The sequence below is a fragment of the Onychostruthus taczanowskii genome, unplaced genomic scaffold (assembly GCF_017590055.1).
Source record: "Onychostruthus taczanowskii isolate IOZ18803 unplaced genomic scaffold, ASM1759005v1 scaffold72, whole genome shotgun sequence".
NCBI lineage: Eukaryota > Metazoa > Chordata > Aves > Passeriformes > Passeridae > Onychostruthus > Onychostruthus taczanowskii.
The window spans coordinates 469,556-489,693 of record NW_024505008.1 but is presented as its reverse complement, the minus strand read 5'-3'; the positions used below and the strand labels follow the sequence as shown (position 1 = coordinate 489,693).

General features: G+C 37.3%; 1 protein-coding gene across 1 annotated transcript in view; it reads left to right on the top strand.

Annotated features, from left to right (window-relative positions):
- Positions 1-20,138, top strand: part of TRPM3 (transient receptor potential cation channel subfamily M member 3) — a 260,190-nt gene that overhangs the window by 154,676 nt on the left and 85,376 nt on the right. Inside the window, exon 7 of the mRNA XM_041422181.1 lies at positions 10,772-10,946. Coding sequence (XP_041278115.1) covers positions 10,772-10,946 — 175 coding nt within the window. The remainder of the gene's footprint in view (positions 1-10,771; positions 10,947-20,138) is intronic.

Sequence of the window (20,138 nt, the reverse complement as noted above, 5' to 3'; positions counted from 1 at the left end):
GAGAATATATGAAGGGGGCTGGGGAGGCAAAGGGACGTTCAACTGTCATCAGTGGCACCTTCTCTGACCATTGCATCATCATCAAATACATTGGAATTCTCATTTGATTCAGATTTTTCCTTCATGTCCTGTGCAGTCCTAGATGTATTTTCATAACTACGTAGCTGGGAAGATCTGGGTACAGACTACTTTCTAGGAGAGGAAGTCTGCTGCAGGATCGAAAACATGACTTGTATGAAATTTCAGTAAAACCCAGAACTTCTTGAAGTTTTGACTCATTTCAGATTTTGCTAGGGATTGGAAACTTGGGGTTTTTTCATGAAAAACATCATCATGTTTGTTGATCAGGCACTGAAGAAAAACGTACTTCAGAAAGGGCTGACAAAGCACAAGGTTAAAAATCATTATTGAAGCACACAATAGATCCATGCCAGTGGATCTATAAATTCCTTTCACAAACTTGACTTTAAACAGACAAGTTTGTTTAAAACACGTGTTTTCATATGTTTCATATAGAAGAAAAAGAGTAGAGGTGCTTTCAGCTCCCTAATTTTTGGATGTTTTAGATTTATTGAATTTATAAAGCTGCAAAACTAAGAAACATTATTTTTGGATTAATCCACTTCAGCCAAATTTCTGCTATTCTGTATCTCACCTATTGTAGTTTTCTGAAACAGGTGAGAATAAGGGATAACTTTCTGAGATTACATAGAGTCAAATATGTTGAAAAATAAGCAAAATATGACAAGGAAAAATACCTCAATGTGTGATATGAGGTCATGTAGAATTTGAATTTGTTGCAATGCGATAGCTTTCTAAAGCTCTCCATACAATATGTGGTAGTGCTCACATCCAAAGGGAGCCAGGGAAAGCACCAGGGAGGATCAGACAGAATGTGAGAATTTCTGAAACTGTAGTTGCTCCTGTGTGTCATTGGCCATTGGCTACGGGTGATGAGCTCCAAGAAGAGTGAAACCAGTTAGGTCCTCTGGTGTTGCCCTAATAAGTAGTTGACTGCAAGGACGGATAGGGTAAGTTTTGACTAAAATCCACAAAGGTTCTTGTGTGTGTGTGTGTGTCTGTGTGTGTGTGTCTACTATGTATTGCCATTTTTAGAAGGTAACCCATTGGTTGCTTGGATGCTTGTGAAGCTCACGAATCCCAGGGTTTAGTCTTATATAGGCCCTTCCCATGTCACATTTCTTCTGAGGACTCTCTGAACTTTATGCTTCTGCAAAGACAAGTAAAAAAACTCAGAAAAAGATACCACAAATCTTTTCTTGTTACCATGCTGGATTTCCTTTTGAGAAGTCTTTAGTATCAGTCCATTATTAAATGAAGATATGGTTATGGTGATGGTTATGGATATGTCAGGTCCACAGATTTGTCTGTCAATGTCAGGTCTGGCAGGATGGCAGATACATCAATAGGTAGACTTAGAGAGGTGAGGAAGGAGCACTGAACAAATAAAAATGAAAATTAAAGTATCAAGGTAGAGCAGAAGAGAAAGGAGAACAGATTGGGACAAATATGATATGATCATACTCCTAGGAAAGATGAGATAAAAGAAGATTATGGATTAAGCAGAAGGAGATAGAGAGGAAGTGAAAATGTGATTCCCTTTTACCAAAAGGGAAATAATAAAGATAAGAATGCAGAATGGATGTGAGCATAACAAGGATAACAAGGAGAATGAATGAAAGCTACAAAGGTAAATAACAAAGATGAACAAAATAAAATTCGTAGTAGTGATTTTAAATTGTGTTTGTGAAGCAGGAAGATAAAAAGGAAATTACATCAAATTATATTCAACAAGCCTGTAGTAGAAATGTGAAAAAATAAATTGAAAAGAAAAGAAAAAGTCAAATTGTTGTGACCTTCCCTTTATTAGTAGTGGTTGTATATCAATCACACATAATCCTCTAGTTCTCTGAATTTCAGAAACACAGCAAATATTCTTCAATATTTTTTGTATTGGCTTACCAGACCAGTTTGATTTCTCTAGACATAGGGCCTGGTAATGAGTCTCCAAACAAATGGATGTTCCCCTTAATTTCTGAATATAAAAAACTATTAAAGGTGTTCAGAAAATAGTAGAATGAGTTTTACCTCTTTTTTCTCTCTTTTTTCTTTTGTTTTTTAATCTGTAAGTTTCTCTCCTTTTGTTATGGAACAGTTCTTGAAGGATTAAAATAAATACCTCTCTTATCTTTGCCATATCTTGAATAAGAGGTTCTGCTCCAGTGAAGATGGTCGAGAAAAGGGATGTGGAAAAGGAAAAGCTGACTGAAAAAGTGCAGCTATGTGAAATTAGGTTTGAACAAGATGAACATTTGGGAGATGTTCCTGTACTTCTGGGTAATAAAACCCAGCACTCTTTTCCATCATCCTGTGAAAGCAAGATCCATTCATTTTTTTCCAGTTATGATCACTTAATAATGTAATTGTTCTAGTGGCAAACATATTGCAGCTGTGATTTGGAGAGCTGGAGCTTGCAGACACATTGTATGTGCAGGCGATCTTATCTCTTTGCCTTTTGCTATTGATATTTTAGCCAAAAAGGTGTCAAACATGTCAGAAGGTGTTTCCAAAAAGTTTCCTGAAAACCAATGCCTAGAAAAAGACCCCAGTTGTAATCTTATTTCAGTGTAACCTAATATGAAGGATCTGGATTATTTTAGGATATTCTGTTATCACTTAGCCCTTCTGAGCTAGTTGGGACCATAGGGAGTACCACATGGATGTCCAGAGGTGAAGCAGACACATTTGTGCGGTCAAACCTTTTAACGACTGTTGTGAATTCAATATAATTTTAAATCTATTTAAGCATCACTTACCCTGTGGTTAGACATGCTGTATTAACAACCAAAGAGCAATTTTTATTGACTCTGCGTTACTGTAAGGCAAATATTGCTTGAGAATTTTAAAATTATTTTCCTCAATCTTTTAAGCTTACACCAGGTCTTCTGCTTATTATGATTCCAGGTCATGTTTAATTGTTTATCCATTCTGTGTAAGTAGCTTGCACTAGGATATCCGAGTACTATGTAAACACTTGGACTGAAATGCTTCTGGAAGCCACAGGTTTTATGTGGAGTTTCTTTCAGCCGTTGTTAATACACTATGCTGCTGCATTCTCTGCTTGTCCCATGAAGCATGGCAATAGCCAAGCAACTGAGACAGACTTCTTGAGCTAAGGACTTATTGTACTTTTCTTTAACTTACCAGAACCTCTAAATTCCAATATGAGTTTCAAGACATCTTAAGCCTCTCAAAAAAACTGTAAGGAAAATGCTATTTTGCAGTTAAAACTAAGGTCAGATTTGATCAAAATGTAGTTTAAAGCTGTCAAAGTTCTTGTAAACACATCAGTATTGTTATTGAACTTCACAACAGTTTTATCAATCGTCCACTGACAATTAAATGAGATTTTCTACTAAATACCTCAAGTAAACAATCCTTGCATTGAAAGGCCCTGGAGTATATAACCTCATCTATTGAATTAATAGCCTATATCTGGAAACATGTCATCTGTTTGATGCAATTAAAGTTTTTTACACTATGGAACGTCTGTGCAAAATGGTCTGTGTGCCTTTCCATGCACTGTGCTCTGACAAACACTTGTAGGAACTCTAACATGGCTAAATCTGTTGATTTGTGTCTTTGGGTTTGTTTGTCAGTCAGTAAGAGAGCATTGAGTTTACCATTCACAGAAGCCATTATCCTAGGAGAATTTTGCAGTTAGAAAGGTAGCTCTTGCCCACAAGCAGCAGATCCTTTGCAGGATGTACACAAGGTAGTGATGCAAAACAACCCTGTCATAGGAATTGTTTACTGCTAAGAGTCTATTGTCTCATTATCTGAGATAGGCACATGCAAACCTGGGGTGTGATGACCAGTGGAGAAACCTGCTGATTTATGTACCCCACCATCTGCAGTACATCTGGTCCAGGAAGATTTAGCAATCTGTGGACCTGGAGCAAAAACTGTAGAGGCTCCTTAATCATGTAAATCATACCTGCTTTCCTGAAGACCTGACGAACCCTTCCAGCTCAGTGGAAAAACCTGAGCCTACCCTAGGCATGCACAGGGATGTGTGAGGGATGCCTCACACATCCCTGTGCATGCCTAGGGTAGGCTCATGTTTTCTAGGAAGGCTGAGAGTCCTGTTTCTGCACTGCATAGATGAGCAGGGTGTGCCTTGTTAGGAAAAGACATTGAGCTGTCAGGTTGACTGCTCATGCACCGTGTGAAGGTTTGTGCAGGCTTACTCTGCCCCTCCTCTGGGACAGTTTGAGCTCTCTCAGTATGTCCACAGTCCTATGTGTAACATTAAGTGTGATGTTCTTCCATTGCATCCAGCCTCTGGAGATCTTGCTCTCCAGCTGCATGTTGTGCATGAGGTGTGACACACATTTCCATCTGTACGTCACTCCTGTGCTAGTTGCTGTGCAGTAACTCCTCCAGCAGGACAGACACAGGTCCCAACATCACAAACAAACCCGAATGATTGCCAAACTCTACAGTCAAAATTTCCAGGTAGAAAAAGGAAATGAACATAGGACAACTCACACCAAAATATCTGACCTGATGAAGGATCAAAGGTGGCCAGCAGGAAATTAACTCAGCTGTGCCTAGCACCACACAGTGTTATGATACTGAAATTAGACACATTTCTGCCAGGTTAGTCAACTAGAGAGCCTGTTTTATTTGACTGAACTCAGGGCTGAACTTACAGATAGTGTACAACATAGTGATATGTCCCAGTTATTCCTAAAACAAGGCCTAAAAACATGAGTAGCAAATGCATTTTGTAGTAAATGAGGCATTTTATTCACTTGTTGGTCTATAAAAATGTGGGTAACTCATGCTTAGCTCTTGACTAAAAGAAGGAGTAATAATTTATAAGGCAGTTATACATTATTTATAAATATACTCACAGTGTAAAATATTAATGTTTTTCCAAGAACTGGGAAAATAAAATAGGGCTCCTGCAAAGCAGAGTAGATATGTTTTAGCCCCTTTTCACACAACACAGACATTTATGCAGCTTTTCCTTCCTTCCATTTCCAAGTACATTCATTTCTTCTAGTTTATTATTTTAATTTACATATTTATACATTACAGCTGTGTCAAGGGGAAAATGATGGGGGTTTTCGTATATTAACAGGAACGCCTACAAGTGCTATTTGGTGCGCATTGGGAGAAATGTTCTGACGTGTACACACTTTCCTGGAATCACAATTGTAGGAAAGTCTCACTGGCTCTGCTGCTGACCACAAAGGCAATAATACAGTAATGAAGCTTGAAGTTGACTACATAAATCTTCTGCACAATATTGCAGTCTAATTTCACCAGCAGTATCCACAATACCTGACACTGTGAAACACTAAGCAGTGTCATCTACCCTGCAAAAATCCACACTTACTGAAATATACAAAATGCAAGTTATTGTTTTAGAAATCAGTATAGTGATGAGCTTCAGGTCATTGGCACTTTGTTTTTTTTTTGTATGAATCATAATATTGAGCAAAAATAATGACTTATTTTTCTATATTCTATTAATGAACTCATGAGAGGCTACCTGTGCTTTTGGATTTATAGCAGAAATATTAAGAATTTAGTATGAAATATTTAGAATTTTGTAATGAGAATTGAAAAGCTTATTACATAATAATATGCCAGTTAGTACAAGATGTTTCCCACATACGTGCTATTGGATACAAACTTAATATTTCTTTTGAAAATCTGAGAGAAAAAAAAATCTCTCTATCTAACAAACAATTTGTAATAACACAGAAGAAAAATGCAGAGACCACTCTTAAGTTGGAAGACCTTTGATTTTGCAACCAAAATGGTTTTTCAACCATCTTGAACTGTTATTTGACTAAGACATAAACATCACAGTGATAACACATTAGTCAGTGTTCACAGCGAATTTCAAGTCCACAGATATACTGCTAGACAAAAAGTTTCCTCCTTCCAAAAGGAGAAGGAAAAAAGGCTTTTTGAAACCAAAGTTCATCCTAGAAATGTTTTAGAAAGTGAACTAATTAAATTTAAAAATAAATCCTCCATGTAATTATCAGATGACCATAATTTTTCAGATATTTAAAATAATTCTCCCAGACTTAAAAGGTTTCTAAAAGGATATTAAATAAAAAGCTGATTAACATGTCATTTAGTGCCTTCTAGGAAACAGAAAAAAGTAAAAATTAATTTTACTGTACTTTCTTCTGTGTTTGGATGACAGCACCAAGTGATAGTCTTTCCTGATAATAATGTATTGCCCTGTACCAAAAAAGGTTCTTTGCAGTTTCAGATTGTGCAGTATTTCAGTGTAGTGCATTAATGTTACTCTCTTTCCAGTTAATAAAATGTGAAACACACAATTTTTAAGGTTGTGTACTTTTAAAGCACTTAACAATGAAAGCAACAGTTTTGTTGAAGATAGGCCAACAGGATGAGTGCTATCCTTATTTTTTTCCCAGACTAGGGCCATTTTTTGGTAAATTCCACAAAAACATGAAAAGAAAACGTTTTCCTTGTTGAATTATTGAACTGCACACATTATAGTGCTTGGCATAAAGTTCCTACCTTGTGGATGTATGCTGGAAAGCAGAAGTTCCAGTACTGTAGTCCGGTTTTATGTCAGCAAGGTTTCATTTTGGCACTGCCTCCTTTCTGACAGTCTCAACTCAAGCAAGAAGCTTTTTTTGTGATGGTGTCCTTGACATTGTAAGGAATGTATTACCTCTCCATTTAGCATCTCACCTCACAGCCTGCCGTTGTCTTTCCAAATGAAGTGTCTGAAACCAAAGGCTCCCTGTGGATCTATCAGGCACCGCCAACCCTTTCTTTGCAGACTATTTTTGACTGTGTATGCACAAGCTGAAATACAGCTCTTACAAAAAATTTCTCATTCTGTTATTGCTGGGGTGATTTAGAAGGAAACCGATTTTGATTAGCAGTTAAAGAGAGGTCTATCAGCTGCCTTTTTCTCAAAGCCAGAGGTTCTTGCTGGCATCACACCAACATTCTCCTAATTGTCCCAGTGTTACATTAAGGCAAAGCATAATCAGTTCTCAATTTCATATCATCATAGTTATAAATAGTCAATCAGCATCTTCAGATACACTGAAACTTTTCTGCAAACCCTCTGCATTAATTTCCAAATTCCTAATATTTAGCAGCAGGGAAGCGTCCAGGAATTTTTAGTATCAGGATTTCTAAAAGTTTAATTCAAATATACGCTGCATTTTGTCTGAGAGTTGTTGAGCTGCAGACATCTTGGTATAAGTAGCTATACTTTTATTCTGAAATTAATATAGCATCACAACTAATTTAAATATGATTGGGAACATCAAAGAAAGCTGAGGATGTGGTAATTCCCACTTACCTGGTTTTTTGAAATTTTGTGGTACTCAGGCAGGTTATTTCACCATGTCCATTGACTTTCTTGCACACAGTGGATGCCATTACTGCTCAGAAATTAATTATCATAAGTCCATGGAAGTTCATAACATTAGGGCTAAGACAGCTGGTGTCAAGAGAACTTTCCTGAAGCCATAAGACATTATACTTCAAAGAAATTGCAATATAGTATTATTGACTGATTTAAAATATCATTTCTAATTCCAGAAATTAACTGGAATAATTTGCCCACCAAAATAAAGAAACAGTTGATTTTTCCAAAACAAAATCATCTATGGAGAACAATGAAATTTAAAATGAAAAATCATCTATTTGCTAAAACCAGAGAGAATTTCCCAAATGAAAATGAGATATTGAAATCAAGTTTGTGCTTAGATCTTTTTTTTTTGTCTCACAAAGAAATGTGCCAGAATGATAAAAGAGTTGCAGTTCAGTCTGGAACTCAATTGTATATGATAAACCAAGGTTCCCATGACTTTGGGGTTTTTTTTAACTTAAAACTACAAAGTTTCATTGAAATCTAAATTGGAGAAACGTTCTTTTATTTTACTAGCCTCAAATTAGAGGATTGTTTTCATGCTGAATGTATTTCTAAAGAACCAGAGTACAGAAAAACTGCCATCTGATTAACTACAGTGAAACACAACTGGAACACTTGCAGAGAACTTTTATATGCCTGGCAGCTCCTGTGACTATAAAGGCTTATATTTTATATATATATATATATATATATATGGTAAAAAAATTTTATAAGGAAAATCAAAGGTTGCAAGAGAAATTTTAGACATATTTTCAAATGGCCCAAAAAGGCAGAGACAGTTCAGCTATTTAGAATAACCATAATTACTTATATTATAAGAATTATTTACCTGGTGGAAAACACTGGGAATGAACAAACTTCCAGAAGAAGGACAGAACCTGCCTCAGGAACAGTTTGAGATACACAACAGAACTGCAATTTTAATGATTGGTGAGCATCCAAGCATCATTTCAAAACAAAAAGTTTTCCCTTTTAGTCTTACAAAGAAGGCTGTAAAGACTTCACTCCTCTGATAACCAGGAATCTTCTGAACTCTATCTAAAACTGATAATTTCTAATGTTCTGTATGTCATGGCAGTATTCAGTCATGGCGTCTTTTCCCCTCTAATGTGCTAGGAAGATGAGTCAAACTCATTGAATCATGTCTCATAAGATGGCATCTTTATTCCCCATACTCTCCTTGTGGCTTTTTCCTCCATTCATTCCAGTTTGTTCTTTCTGAACCAGCCTGAGCACAGGTAGATAGTATTTTGGATGGAATTTCTGGAGTGGCTTGCACAATGGCACTGAATTTCCCATTTCCTCCTGAAAATGTTTTGCTATGTGTATTCCAGGATCATAACTTTTCCCTGTAGTCTTCCTATAACAAAGACAGTCCTCTTTTCATCAGCTTTTCCAGTATTTCCTCCTAATGAGTTCCCAGTTTACAGAAAGATTTATTAAACACCACATAAATGGCTTTGCATCTCAAATTGTGAACTTTCTCAATTTCTATTAATCCTCAAGGTCATCCAGACACAATTTGTCACATTATTAAGAATTCTTCTTAATATTATCTTATTAGCAGGTGTCTAGATTGGGTAGAACAGCAATTCAGGGAAGCCTTTAATATTATTAGAAAAAATTAACCCTTGATCTCTGTGCGAATCATTCTGTTAATCACCTTGTTATACTCCACCCCTCATATGCTCTTTCATTAGCCTACATTTTATAATTCTACCTGTGGTTTTCTTAACATTAATAAGCACCACACATTTTACTTAAGTTATGTGATAAAAAAGCCACAGACAAACAGCAGAGACAGACATAACAAGGCGTGCTGAGAATCACTTCAGGAAAGATAATGTTTCCTTCAATATGTTTCAAGAAATGCCTAGAATATTTTCCTTTTATATATATAAATTAGGGGGCTTTTCCATCTTTCTTAAAGAATAGTTTATCTAATTTTTGACAGTAATCCAAGTCCTTAAAATTATTGAAAATCATTTGATCTGTGAATATTTCTAGAGGGTCTAATCAGATTTAATGCTCCAGCTTCACAGGCTTATCTTTGCTTTGGAGAATTGCATCCCCTCTAAATGAAAACTTTGTTAGACATATTAACAGTTGTTACATGGCTTTGTGCAACTTTTTCAAACCCAGCTATTAATAGTGAAGGACATTCTTCTTGTTTTTGTTTTTCCAGTGAAATGTCAGAATTTTGTGCAGAATGCATATAGGTTTTTTTAGAAAAAGCTACTTGAAAAGAAAAAGAAACTTCTATCAGGAAAACATTTCTAATAGAAAATGTTCAACTTCTGTTGCCTGAGTCCTTTTGAATGTCCCAATCTCAGCTGGTCAAGTGACTACCATAAAAGCTTTTCTAGCTATGTTAACACCAGCCTGGCATCAAATTGCCATTCTCTAAATCCACAAAACTTTCCTGGAAGTCTGTGTTACAACTTTTGCAGAAGGCTCCCATGTAATTACACCAAAAATGCATAAAACGAAGATTCCTCTCCTTTGGTTAAGCACCAGTTCCGCTCTCTTTGGAGCATTGTACCTGGTGTGGGGTCTGCAAATCAAGGAATATGCTGCAAAATTGGACAGAATTCAGAGGAAAACTGTGAGACTGCTTAGAGGTGAAACACAGGTATAGAACTTACTTGCAAGAGAACGTGTTTAGTTTGTTGAAGAGAAGGTTAAAGGGCTGCCCAACTGCAACCTCAAAGTGGATCCCACACAGCAGGAAAAAATATCATAGAGGTAATTTTGAAACAACAAGCAAAACTATTGGAAGATCCAGTGATGGGAAGCTGACATCATGCAAAAGATAGACTACAAGCAAGATTCCATTCTTAATTATGAACATGTGAGGAAGACACGCAGTAGTTTCTTTATGATTTCCAAACTAGATTTGATCTTTTTGGAGGAAAAAAAAAATAACAACATGGTCTATTTAAACATAACTATTGTGTTTGAAATAGTAGATAATTCCAGAATATAATGGTTTATGCAGTGGAACTGAGGAGATAGCTACACTGGTCCCATCTGTCCTCAAAATAATGATTTACTGAATGCATTTTCTCTGACATTACACTGTACAGTCATAATGTGATTATTTCAGTCTGATTTTTTTTCTTCTGTCTTCTGTTATGTCTTGTTTGCCTTGCTGGCTTTGCATTTTTTAATTTCTTTTTTGTTGTATTTATTTATTTATTTGTTTTGTGTGTGTTTGTGGGTTTTTTATTGGTTGGTTGGCTGTTTTGTGTTGTTTTCGTTTGGTTTGGTTTTTTTTGTTTCTTTCTTTTGCTCCAGGAATTGGCCAAGGGGTTCCAGTGGTGGCCCTTATTGTGGAAGGAGGTCCCAATGTCATCTCCATTGTTCTGGAATACCTGCGTGACACTCCTCCTGTTCCTGTTGTGATATGTGATGGCAGTGGCCGAGCGTCTGACATCCTTGCCTTTGGCCACAAATATTCTGAAGAAGGAGGGTAAGTCATTTCATAGCATATGTTCTTTCTCCATCCACAGGTTCAATTCAGTGATAAAGTAGAGCACAGGAAATTATTAACAATATTGTATAGAAGCAACACCTACCTCACATGGCCATTTCCATCTTTGATATGGGTGAAATATTGAAGGTATTCAGAGCATAACAAAACAAGCCTTAAAACAAGCCTCATCTCTGAGCCTGCTCTGCTTCAGGCTGGAGAGTCTCAGCTCTCTCAGCCTTTCCTCATATATGAGGTGATCCAGTCCCTTCATCATCTTGGTGGCCCTGCTGTGACAGCAGCAGCTACTCCAGCCCTGGAGAAATTACTCTGTAGTGTGTCACCACCATACATGAGATTCTTTATGACAGACAAAATTAATCTGAGGAGCCCTTCTTTGCATCCCCTTGCAGAAGTTTGGCTGTCTTCTTGGTCTGTCTCTTGGATAGGCCTTTCCCAGGAGCCAGTTAACGAGGACTTGGCCCTGCCTCGTAAGGGATCAGTTGCAAATAAGGCTACAGGCATCCTAGATCAAGAGTAGCAGCATGTTCATTAGAAACTGCTGGAGCTTTCTTGGTCCACAGCTTTGTGGCTGCCCTAACCTGTTCCTTACCTGACAGCCACAAGCACCCTCAGAGGGTTTCCAAGTGTTAAGCAATGATCAAGGAGTTTTCCTCTCAGAAGTTCCAAAATCAGAACTCAGTCTGATGCCCAGAGTAGAAAATAACAAATAAAGGGAAGATTTAGCAATTTAAAAATATAAATCTGTAAACATTGAGCTCTAGACCAAGCAGTATTACGTGTTTTAGAAGTAAATGTGATGATGAACTCACTCAACCCAAAACTCCTACTGGGAAACAGATAGTTTTCCACAAATGCTTAAATCCATTTTATATTCAGGTTCGTGCTTAGTACAGCATTGCATCTGTAAAATATATGAATGTGCCAGGTATCACTGAATCTTTGAGAAGTTGTTTCTCTGTTTTCAGTGACCTCGCTGATAACACTTCACATAGCCTTACTCAAATATGCTTTATGTTTGTATTTGCTATGTACATCTACCTTGTGTGTGTTCTGACGTCAACATAAAAAAAATCACAGGAGGAGACTTAATTAATGTATTCAAATATATAAATGGAGCTTATATGGAAGGTTTTTTTACAAGGACCTGTAGTGACAGGACAAGGGGCAATGATTTTAAACTGAAAGAGGGTAGCTTTAGACTGGATATAAGTAAGATCCTTTACAGTGAGTGTATTGAGGCACTGTCACGGCTGCCTTGAGAAGCTGTGGATGCCCCATCCCTGGAATTGTTCCTGGCCCTGTTGGATGGAGCTCTGGGGAACTTGGTTCAGTGAAATGTGTCCCTGCCCATGGCAGGGTCGTTGAAATTGGATGATCCTTAAAGATCCCCTCCAACCCAGACCATTCTGTGATTCTGTGAATTTATGATGCTGTGGTTCTGTTTCATCATCACAAACTCTTGCATGTAGGAAAGGCAAGTTCTGGTATCAATAGAGGCAGAACAAGCAATTTCTTACCTGATACTCTCATATCTGGCTTTGTGAAAGGTATTATTCTGTCTTACTATGGGTCTTCTTTGTGTCGGGGTCCCATTCCAGGTTGTTTCCTGAAACATTACCAACGAACAAAATTACTCATTTTTTCTGTTCACTTTGCACTAAATAGAATGCACAAACTATGAAATTTGCCAAACTAGCTAGTGGAAATTTCTGTGTATTCATCCATGTTCATAAAACATCAGTCTGGCATGCAGTGATATTTTTAATAATACTAGAAGTAAAAGACCAATATCATTATATTCATTAAAATATTTTATCCAAATTCATTAGACTTCAGCTACAAATTGGATCCTTTTTCCCTGTCTCTAACCCTTGTTTGAGTAGTGCTTAGCATTATGAGGAGAATACCAAATAACTGCCATGTTAACTGAATTCAGCTAATAGCTTTTTCTTTTGGATATGATCTAAGTAGGTTATACAAAACTGTGTTTATTAAACTCTAAATCAAGGTAATACATCTAAGTTGCATGCAAAGTTTAATTCTGCAGTAACTGTGAATGAGACTATCAAGACTATCAGACTATCAAAAACCTATTTTAATTCTGGCCACCTGTCAGAAGCAAGGTGTTCTCTGAGACACAGCATATCTTCGAGCTACTATGGACTGCATAGCTGATTTAAATAATTCAGCACTTAGATGATTAATGGTAGAAACAAACTCACTTGCACATTTATATTATTATGCTTATTTTGCACCATCTTAAATTCTAACTCAAGGCAGCCCAACAAGATTAATTTTCTACGCATAAAAATATGTGTGTGTGTCTGCTAAGCACTGCTGTGAGATCTGTGAGCTTTTAAGTTAATTTGAAAGTTTGTTTCCATGGGGAGAATAACTATGTCTGGAAATGACAGAGAACAAATACATCTTTCTGCCTGAGTTTTTATCAGTGTTGTGCCAATCCATCCATTTAAAGAAATCCTTCAGTGTATTGTAATTGCCTATCTGCCCAACAGGTCCTTTTGTATTGGGTTTCAAAGAATTGTGTTCTGCCAGCCTTCCCTCCTTTTTAATTATTCTTCCAAGAACATTCCACATAGCAGAAAAATTAATGATTTCTTGTATTAAAGAATGCGGTACAATGCCAGTGCCGGTGCATCTTTGAACGGGCAGGAGACAATCTGCCTTTTTAAGGCCTAATTGTAGGCTTTCCTGATGACAAGGCATCCATAGGACAGTCTTTGAGTAGGAGTTTTCACTGTGAGAGAAGCCTCAGTGGAGGAGGCTGCCAGCACAACACAGAGCTGTGCCCGCCCTGCCTCGCAGGAGGTGCCACCTGCTGCTCTGCGAGGCGCCACAACCACAGCAGAAGGAATGGTGAAGCACACCTTGAAGGAAAGATGTCTTTGAGGGAAAATCAGTTTGGGGGTCTCATTGTCTCATCTCTCTCATTGAAGTTTCAGGAGGAGGTAAGGCACATGTGCAGTTGTCTGCTGAGCTGAGGTTTTAGCATTACGAGTTATCATGGTTCTTCAGGTGCACAGAACTAACACGGGGGAAGATTTAAATTTACTAGGACTTTAATATCAGGAACTAAATTTTGGTTCCTTGGTCTGGAAAAGTCTGTAACAGAGTTTTAAGAATTCAATAGGTAGCTACATTTCAGTACAAGTAAATAAAATTCTCAGAAGTAATTTAGTAGAGCTGAGTAAATTCCTGGTACCTTTTACATTTTAATGACAAACAAGCTATGCCCACAGTACAACTTAAATAAGAAGGCATCTTAAACGCAGCATTCCCCATGTGGTAAATTGGAAGGATTATTTGGCTGCTTTTCACTATTGGCCTTGATTTAAAGGTCAGGTTTTTCAGGCTCTGAAGCACTTATTTTTTCTTTTACTTGAAAATACAATGAACAGCATTGAGGAGTGAGAACATAAGATCAATCATAAAAATGTAAATTTAGTCTCTACTAAGCCCTAAGTGGATATCTTCATTGGTAGTAAATCTCCTCCATGTACAGCTGAGTATTTTGGATTGTGTAATCAAGGATGGATGCCTTTTCATTTCATTTACTTGCATACAACAAAAGCTGAAAGTAAAACAAATGTGAAGTGCAACTTCATAGGAATGCTTTGAAGCTTTTAATTTTCAGACTTTTTTTTTCTTTATTAAATACTGAATTTAAAATAAAAGAAATAAAACACTAGGCTGGAATTATGTCACTTCTTAGAAAAATATTTCCTTACTGAATGAGAAATTACTTGCAATATTTGAATGCAGTCTCCAAGTTGAAATTATAACTCATTAACTACTCTATCAGTTCTACTCCTGCAAGCATGAGAATCTTAGGAGTTCCATTTAATGCCATAAAAATGTACTTCTTGCCTAATGTTCACAAGGAAATATCAAACATTCTCTGCACTTTAAATGAGCATCCTCATATGAAAATCATTAAAGATTGCCTATGGACTGACGTTTCTCTGGATCCACCGTGGCATAGGGTTTAGGATTCAAATCTGAAGAATATTATTTAAAAACCTTTTTGCTAATAGGCAAAATACAGGAATTTTTAACTTTGAGCAAAAGGGAACATAATGTATGATATGGTTCTTCAGTATCCCCCATGGTCTGTACCACAAGACTGGGAATCATGGATCCAAATCATGTCTGAACTAATTTGTAAAATTAGTTTCACATTGCATATTTTTATAACATTACTTTTCTCTAGTAACAACGTACTTTGCAAATCAAAACCAGGACATAAGAAGGTCAATTTGTTGACCTTGGGAGGGTCAATATATTCATCTCTCTTTTGGTGAAGAAATTACCCTTCAATAAACTGTGGCCAGGGAAAAATTATGTAGAACAACTACCAGTGAAGGTCTGTAGTGAAGCTGATTCCTCATAAAAGCACACAGAAATCATTCTTGTTTGACTACAATAAGGGAATAACTGCATATCATTTATTTTATTACCACTACTAATAATAATTTATTTATTACAAATAATTTCTTTTCTGTCTTTTCACAGAACAATGATATGCAAAATGTGTGGATTTGAAAATCTGTAAGACACTCAGCCAGTCCCAGAAAATTGCACAACTGTACCTTATTTGTAATCCAGTGGAAAAAAATATGACCAGAGGCTCTGGTCATGTTTCTTACATAAGGTGTGGTTGTCTAGAGTGCAAATCATAATTAAAACAAAAAATCCCCTAAGCTTCCTATCAGGAAGGGCAGGGAAGTTTTCATATCCCACTGATATTTTATGCACATATTTATTTACCTTATCATGGGAAAAAATATTTCAAAAATGAAAAGTTAGAAACAGCTTATGTGCAATTCATTAAGTGAAGTGTATAACTGAAAGACATTTCAAAGCGTTTTGAGAACAACACATTTTTAAAAATCTATTATGAAGTTGCGTTTTGAAAGTGGGCTAGTGCATAATCTTTTTAACTCTATAGTACATTGTATGATTCCAGTACTAAAAATCCTTGAAGAAAAAGGAAGTTAAACAAGTTAGGTGGTCAGCTATATGCCAGATCTTTCTCCAATGACCACTACAAAATCATATGCCATGAATTTGAAAGATTAAATGAAACGTCTCTTATCTCCTCAAATATTAAGCATAGCTTTAAAAAAATGTTCTTTCTGAAGAGGGAGTAGGCCAAAATGTTATCATCTGTGTTCTGCACCAGCCAAAGCAATGAAGAAAGTTTTGCTTTACTGTTTAATCATCCAGTATATCTTGGACAGAAACAGAGTATTGCCTTTTTTACTTTGTCAGTTCAGGTTTTTGAAGTGGCCTCTCCTGATTGATCCTAAACAATGAATCATAGGAACATAGAAAAGTTTTGATTGAAAGGCATCTTTAGAGGTCATCAGATCTGACTGCCCTCTCCTCCCTGGCAAGTTCATTTTCAAGTAGATCAGCTTGTTCAGTGCCCTGTCTGACCTGACCCCGAATGTTGCCAGGGATGAGGCACCTGACAGCTCTCTGGGACACCTCTTTCATTGTTTTATCATCCACATAGTAAACATCATTTTATTTATACCTAATCTAAATCAACACTCTTTTAATTTTAAAAACCTTGTTCTATTACAACAGGCCCTGCTCCTGTGTCTGTCCCCATCTTTTTTACAGGCACCCTACAAGCGCTCAAAGGCTTTAATAAGGTTTCCTCAGAGCCTTCTTTTCTCCAGGCTGAACATCCCCAACTCTGAGCCTTTCCTCCCGGGAGAGGTGTTCCAGCCCTCTGATCAACAACAAGGCCTCCTCTGGACCTTCTCAAGCAGGTCCATGTCCTTGCTGTGCTGGGGACCCCAGAGCTGGATGCAGCACTGCAGTGGGGTCTAATCAGAGCAGAGCAGAGAGACAGAATCCTCTTCCTTGCCCTGCTTGCCCACAAGGGCTTTGGATGCAGCTCAGGACACGATCGTTTCTCTGGGCTGGGAGTGCGCACTGTTGGCTCTCGTCCATCCCTTCACACAGCAGGTCCTTCTCCAGAGGGCTGTTTGTGACCTGTTCATGCCTCAGCCTCTGCTGCTCTTGGGGATTGTCCCAACACAGATGCAGGCCTTTGCACTTGGCCTTGGGGAGTTGTCGAATACCTCAGCCTTTTCTTTGTACATCATTGCAAGTTTGCAAGCATGTTTACCACATGCGGTAAATGCTTTCTTCAACCCTCCTTTTCTCACTGACACCCGTAGAAACCCATCCTGTTATCCTGTGTATCCCTTGCCAAGTTCAGCTTCCTCTTTGTCTTGCCTTTCGTCACCCCATCCTGCACATCTGGGCTGTGTCCCTAAACTCTTCTCAGGTTACCTGTACTTTTCTGCTGATGGTGCATTTTCTGCTTTTTTTTTAGTTTAACCAGCAGGTCTCAACTCCTCCATGGTGGTCTCTTGCTTTCCTTGCCCTATTTCTTTCACCTGGGGTTGGCTCATTCTTGTGCTATATGGAAAGTGTCCTTAGAGATCTGCCAGCTCTGTTCTGCTCCTTGAGGGCAATTTCCCAGAGCAGCTCTTCTGCCCAGAGAGCCATTTCCCAGGGGGTCCTCTTGACTAACTCCTTGAGCCCATGCAAGGTTTTTTTTCTTAAAATTCAAGATCCTGACTTTTCATACAGTTCAGTTCTGATAATCTGATGTGTCAAAACTAAGGTTGGCATCTTCTGAAAACAAGCAAACACCACACACTCTTAGGCAACTAAATTTCTGTTCTGAAAATAAATGTAAATGTATATAGCTCTACTTTAGATGGCAGATTTTTGACATTAGCTACCTAAATTCAATCTGGAATCTCTGGGAAAGAAAAAAAAAGCTAAATAGACCTGGACTGGTAGGATAATGGCCATGTCTTATATATTTAGGGAATGAAAGAATAGTTTCAAACTACATGAGGAAGAAAAAGAACAGGTTACGTGGTTGTTTTGTAGTACATTTTGTTTAGGCAGGAGCAGTATTCTTTCCGTGTCAAGTAAGTGGAATTCAGAGAATCATGCCATCAAAATGCCCCAAAAAGGATTTTACTGTCATGTTGCAAAATATTTTTAGAACTGAAGCCAACTAGAAAGATTATAAAACTATTGTCTTCTTCTGACACTGTTCAGTCTATGCTGACTTTGATGGAAGTCATAAGTGTAGTGTTTCAGTCTGGTAAAGTGGGCCCGTCTCTTTTCCTGAATCTAAAACTAGGAATCCTTGATTTGAAAAAGTATGGATTTAAGGTGTGTGTGTGTGTAAGAAATGTAGTGGTGTTTGCAAAGTAGATAAGTCATCCACCCACCTGCAAGTCACAGTTGTTTTGCTCACAGTACTCTGTAAAATTACTTGTTTAACACAAATTGGATTTGGTGTCTGCCTCATAGATTTAGCCTTTAATAGCATGGAACAGTTTGTGTTTGTCCTGGCTGGACTGCACAATTGGGAACTTCGATTTGATAGCTTCTAATATTTATAGACTCCTGAGGAATAAAAGTGACACATTCTTGATATAACTGATTCCAGTGCAAACAAAGCTATGATTACTTTAGTGGAAAGATTGCTCTTTTGTTTATGTTTGTGATTATAATCACTTCAAGTTTTTGATCTCACAAAGACATTGAATAGGCTTGATGTAGATTTGCAGACCAAGGAGATGTTAAAGAAAAACTTCTAGTGAGGGTAGAAAACTACATAAATCAAATTATGACTACAGGAAGTTTCTGAGCAGCAGTACTTCAACAGATGTTTTACCCTGTAGTTAAGGAAGCATTCCTTGAATTTTTGGGTTTTTATAATTCTGTATCCTTCACATGAAGTTTGCTTTTCGTGCTGCTTAAACTAATGCTATTACAGAGTTTCTGAGAGCTTTGATTCAAGAAAGAAAAATGATGGTTTCTGAAGAGACAATTCTGCTTTCACTCAGTGTAACTTTCTCTTGCTTTCTGTGTGTGTTGGCTTGAAAGAGAGACAATTTCTGAAATGAAATTTCAGATTTGGATTCTACACATTTTTTAAGGAAAATTAGATTATTATAAGAAAGTGGGATGGTTTACATTCCAGAAAATTTGGAAATGTTTTCTGAAATTTTTGAGAATCTTCCAAGTCCATGTATTTTTTCATATAATTTTTCTATACTTCACTTTCATATATAGTTTCCAAGGAAATTAGTTATTTATATAAATCTCTTTAGCTTCTCCAGGTGATGTTTCTAGGAAACTTGTTCATTGTGGATAACTTCTTTTTAATTTCTTCATTTGAAGGATTGAAAATTGCATAGTTCTGATCTACTTATAAATACAGTGATAACACCATTTTGTTTCAATTTTATTAAAGCAAATTTCAAACACCTTTTTTTCAAGAGCCTAAAATCAGAATTTATATCATATATTACCTACTAGCCTGCAACTCAAAGTATATTAGTGTTTGTCCAGGTATCAGTATTTCCAAGCTGATTCTCTTTAGCACAGAGTCCTACATTTCTACTTGTATTCTTGACATCCTGTTTCATGTCCCCATGTGCTTGCAACATCCTTGCTCCTGTACAGAGCAAGGTCAGGTTATCTCTCTTGTAATTCACACTCAGCAACTCTTCTGCTGCCATCACCAGCATGTCCACCAAGAGGGCTGTAAGTTTTAACTCATCAATGTGTTGCCTTTTTCTGAGGGAGGCAGGTCGTGCTGCAGGGAAGGAGTATGCTTGCATGCTGCCTAATGCATGAACAGTAGATGCAGGATTGCTACCTCTCCAGCATCCCAGAAAATAGGACATCCAGGAGCCAGACTGCTCATAGATGAAAGCAGGAAGTGCAGAGGAAGACTTACCACTCAGAGGGAGTCTGAGATAAAGCAGAAGACAACAGAAGAAGCTAGGCATAGAAAGAACAGTGATCCGTCCACACAGCATGGTCTAAAATCCCATGTAAACTCATTTTAATGCAAACGCATTGACATATGCCTTCCAGGCTTCTTTTTGAAGTCAAAGTTCTACTCAACAGGAATATTTACTGCCAAAATCAAATTCACGTAGTAGAGAACATATGCATTCCATATGTCAGATCTTCTATATACTTCCATGCACTTCTTTCCCGTTCCCATTTGTTGTCTTTTCTAACAACGTTTGCTGCAGGTGTAAAGACTAGATAATAAAATCAGATTTGAAATACAGTGTTGTAATGAAT